The following is a 4393-nucleotide window of genomic DNA, read 5'->3' as shown; positions in this document are numbered from 1 at the left end:
AAAAAAAAAAAAAAAAAAAAAAGGTAGAAGAAGGAGAAGAAGGAAGAAGAAGACGGAAGAGAAAGATGACTCCGAAGCCCCAGGCCTGGTTTCCGACACACCGTCAGCAGACCCACCCGGTGGACAGAAATGGTAAGGGGGTCTGCCCTGGGGAGACCACCAGATTGCCCAGGGCAGCTCCTGCCTTTGCCCCCATGTCTGCCCTCTCCCCGCTGCCCACCACAGTCTCACACTCTCAAGAGTACCTCTGTGAGGGGTCGAGGCCGTTTCTCCACTGCAAACTCCGTGTGGCACAGCTCACAGTAGCTGGTGTTAGATGAGGAAAGCCACTTCTCCAGACAGCTCTTGTGCACGGCACCCAGCGTGCCAGTGCAGCCACACGGGGACAGCAAGCACTCCCCATTTGCTCCCTCGTGGCAGATCCGGCAGAAGGGACCGTCACTGGACACGGAGATAGGACCCGTGAGCAATGATTGCGCTTTCTGTCTATACCTGCTTCACTACCCACTGGATCACAAGCTCGCCCTTACCCTATGCTGCCACTTGGTGAACTCCTACTCATCCTTCAATGCCCAGCTCCAAATGTCCTTCCCTTTGGGAAGGAGATGCAGGGAAGGTAACCTTGCGAAGCCTTCCCAGACTCCCACAGGTGCAGTGATGTGTTCCCTTCCCAGGACACCTGTAGCACCCTCTCAGACCCAACATGGGCATCTGTTATACCCACCCCCCAATGTCCTCTCCAAATTTTCCTAAAATACCCACCCTGATTATCCTGCACAACTTCCCCACCCTCAACTCTTTTTTTTTTTTTTTGAGATGGAGTCTCACTCTGTTGCCCAGGCTGGAGTGTAGTGGCACAATCTCGGCTCATTGCAAGCTCCTTCTCCCGGGTTCATGCTATTTTTCTGCCTCAGCCTCCCGAGTAGCTGGGACTACAGGCGCCCGCTACCACGCCCAGCTAATTGTGCTTTTGTATTTTAAGTAGAGACAGGGTTTCACCATGTTAGCCAGGATGGTCTCGATCTCCTGACCTTGTGATCCGCCTGCGTCGGCCTCCCAAAGTGCTGGGATTATAGGTGTGAGCCACCGCACACGGTCCCCCACTCTCAACTCTTAATCCTCAAAGACCAGCTGGGTGAGGTGGCTCATTCCTGTAATCCCAGTACTTTGGGAGGCCGAGGTGGGCGGATCACGATGTCAGGAGTTCAAGACCAGCCTGTCCAACATGGTGAAATCCCATCTCGACTAAAAATACAAAAATTAGCCAGGCATGGTGGTAGGTGCTTGCAATCCCAGCGGGAGGGTGAGGCAGGAGAATCACTTGAGCCTGGAAGGCAGAGGCTGCAGTGAGCCAAGAATACGCCACTGTGCTCCAGCCTGGGCAACAGAGCAAGGCTCCGCCTCAAAAAAAAAAAAAAAAAAAAAATTCCTCAAGAACTAGTGCAGAGCAGACAACACTCCTGATGACCTCAGGCCTCAGGCTGGACCAGTCAGAACACCAGGCCAGGCGCAGTAGCTTATGCCTGTAATTGTAGCACTTTGGAAGGCTGAAGCAGGAGGATCACTTGAGCCGAGGAGTTCAAGGCCAGTGTGGGCAACATAGTGAGACCTCAACTGTATTAAAAAACATTTTTTTTTCTTTGAAACGGAGTCTCGCTCTGTCACCAGGCTGGAGTGCAGTGGTGTGATATCAGCTCACTGCAACCTCCGCCTCCCAGGTTCAAGCGATTCTCCTGCCTCAGACTCCTAAGTAGCTGAGACTACAGGCACGTGCCACCACGCCCAGCTAATTTTTTTTTTTTTTTGTATTTGGTAGAGATGGAGTTTCACCATGTTGGCCAGGCTGGTCTCGATCTCCTGACCTCGTGATCTGTCCGCCTCAGCCTCCCAAAGTGCTGGGATTATAGGTGTGAGCCACTGCGCTGGGCCCCAAAATTTTTTTTAAAGACTGAGCTTGGCAAGATGGTGCATGTCTGTGGTCCCAGCTACCTGGGAGGATGAGGCAGGAGGATTACTTGTGCCCAGGAGTTCAAAGCTCCAACGACCCATGATTGTACCACTGCACTCCAGCTTGGACAACAGAGTGAGAACATCTGAATAAAAGCAAAAGAAAATAGAACAGCACGCACCCCTGCTCACGGCGACCAACTCAGGCTTGTGTGATACCATCAGAGCCACCAACAATCTATTCCTAAAATTCTTTGTTTCCCCGTAAACTCCAGAACTGTAGGCCACAAGGCTGATGTAAGCCTGCAGCTCCTGGCAGCTGCCTAGTCTCTGTGTGGAACCTGTGAGCGATGCCAGCACAGAGGAGAGCAGAGCCGAGAGACAGGGAAAGGTAGATTCATAAGGACATCTTTGGAGGCTCCCGGATCTAACCATACCTGAAGCCCATGCTACCTGAGAAACCTATGTGTCCAGAGAGAAGTGCTCACCTGCTCCTCTGCCCTTGTGAGGGGGAAACAGAAATAAAAAGCATCTGCACAAAGCTGCCTCGGAAAAGTCTCCAGCCCTGGCCCAGTCTCTAGGGATGCTGGGTCCTTCCCAGGGCAGCTCAGGAGGCAGGAGGCGTGGCCCAGAGGCCATCCAGCCATGAGTCACTGTTTCCCAAACATTTCTGGCCAGAAGGCAGACTGTGAGGTCGCACAAAGAAGAGCTATTTTCCAGACAATGCCAATTTCCTCTCGGAGAGACTGTATTCTTTTCTTTTCTTTTTTTTTTTTTTTGAGTCACCCAGGCTAGAGTACAATGGTGTGATCTCAGCTCACTACAACCTCTGCCTCCTGGGTTCAAGCTATCCTCCTGCCTCAGCCTCCTGAGTACCTGGGACAACTGGCATGTGCCACCATGCTTGGCTAATGTTTGTATTTTTAATAGAGACGGGGTTTCACCATGTTGGCCACACTGGTCTTGAATCCCTGACCTCAAATGATCCACCTGCCTCAGCCTCCCAAAGTGTTGGGATTACAGGCGTAAGCCACCACGCCAGGCCTTCTTTTCTTTTTTGAGAAAAGGTCTGGCTCTGTTGCCCAGGTTGGAGTACAGTGGTGCGATCACAGCTCACTGCAGCCTCGAACTCCCTGGCTCAAGCAATCCTCCTGCCTCAGTCTCTCGAGTAGCTGGGACTACAGGCGGCACCACCCCACATAGCTAATATTTTTTAACTTTTTCTACAGGGGGGGGTCTCACTATGTTGACCAGGCTGGTCTTGAACTCCTGGGCTCAAGCGATCCTTCAGCCTTGGACTTCCAAAGTGCTGGAACTACAGGCGTAAGCTACTGTGCCTGCCTGGAAATGACTGTTTTCTATCCTTTTCTCAGATTCTCATGCTGCCGGGTGGCGTCGGGCTGCTTCAAAAACAGCCAACAGGCTGTTCATGGCTGCTTTCTCAACAGTTCTGTCCCTGGACTGCTATTTCCTCCTGCAATGGCAAAAGGGCATGCCTGCCTCCTTCCTTTCTGAACCTATACCCTGATCCCACCCTCCCCCCATACACACACAAACAAAGTTAACAAAAAAGGAACCCCTCCTCCGGAAACCAACTCAGGGAAACAGAAGGGACGAGAATCTTGAGGAAGAACCACGTCAGTTTGGAGCTTGTTCTGGGAAACCCTGAAAAAGTGTGGGAGAGCCAATTCAGAGAAGAGGCCAGGCACAGTGGCTCACGCCTATAATTGCAGCACTTTGGGAGGCCGAGGCAGGTGGATCATCTGAGGTCAGGAGACCAGCCTGACCGACATGGTGAAATCCTGTCTCTACTGAAAAAAAAATACAAAAATTAGTGGGGCTTGGTTGCGGGGGGGCCTGTAATCCCAGCTACTTGGGAGGCTGAGGCAGGAGAATCGCTTGAACCCAGGAGGCAGAGATTGCAGTGAGCTGAGATCATGTCACTGCACTCCAGCATGGGTGACAAAGTGAGACACTGTCTCCAAAAAAACAAAACAAAACAAATTCAGAGAAGAGAGGAAAAAAGCCTCAATATTTGTGGAGCGCTTACTATGTACCAGGTACTGTTCTAAGAGCAACATCTGGATTTATCTGTCTCATTCTGTAAGGAAGGTGCTTTTTTTTTTTTTTGAGATGGAGTTTCGCTCTGTCGCCCAGGCTGGAGTGCAGTGGCGCAATCTCGGCTCACTGCAAGCTCCGCCTCTCAGGTTCACGCCACTCTCCCGCCTTAGCTTCCCGAGTATCTTGGACTACAGGCGCCCGCCACCACGCCCGGCTAATTTTTTTTTTTTTTTTAGGAAAAGATGGAGTTTCGCTCTGTCGCCCAGGCTGGAGTGCAGTGGCGCAATCTCGGCTCACTGCAAGCTCCACCTCCCGGGTTCACGCCACTCTCCCGCCTTAGCCTCCCGAGTAGCTGGGACTACAGGCGCCCACCACCACACCTGGC

General features: G+C 52.0%; 1 protein-coding gene across 3 annotated transcripts in view; it reads right to left on the bottom strand.

Annotated features, from left to right (window-relative positions):
* The window catches only part of MARCH2 (membrane-associated ring finger (C3HC4) 2, E3 ubiquitin protein ligase), a 37553-nt gene that overhangs the window by 16698 nt on the left and 16462 nt on the right, over window positions 1-4393 (bottom strand). For all 3 annotated transcript variants that reach the window (XM_011966263.1, XM_011966264.1, XM_011966262.1), the window contains one exon: window positions 246-441. In XM_011966263.1, the coding sequence (XP_011821653.1) occupies window positions 246-441 (196 nt within the window). The remainder of the gene's footprint in view (window positions 1-245; window positions 442-4393) is intronic.

Source organism: Mandrillus leucophaeus, unplaced genomic scaffold (assembly GCF_000951045.1).
Source record: "Mandrillus leucophaeus isolate KB7577 unplaced genomic scaffold, Mleu.le_1.0 Scaffold751, whole genome shotgun sequence".
In the NCBI taxonomy this organism is placed as follows: Eukaryota; Metazoa; Chordata; class Mammalia; order Primates; family Cercopithecidae; genus Mandrillus; species Mandrillus leucophaeus.
The sequence above is the reverse complement of the archived record's forward strand: the minus strand, read 5'-3'. Positions and strand labels throughout refer to the sequence as shown.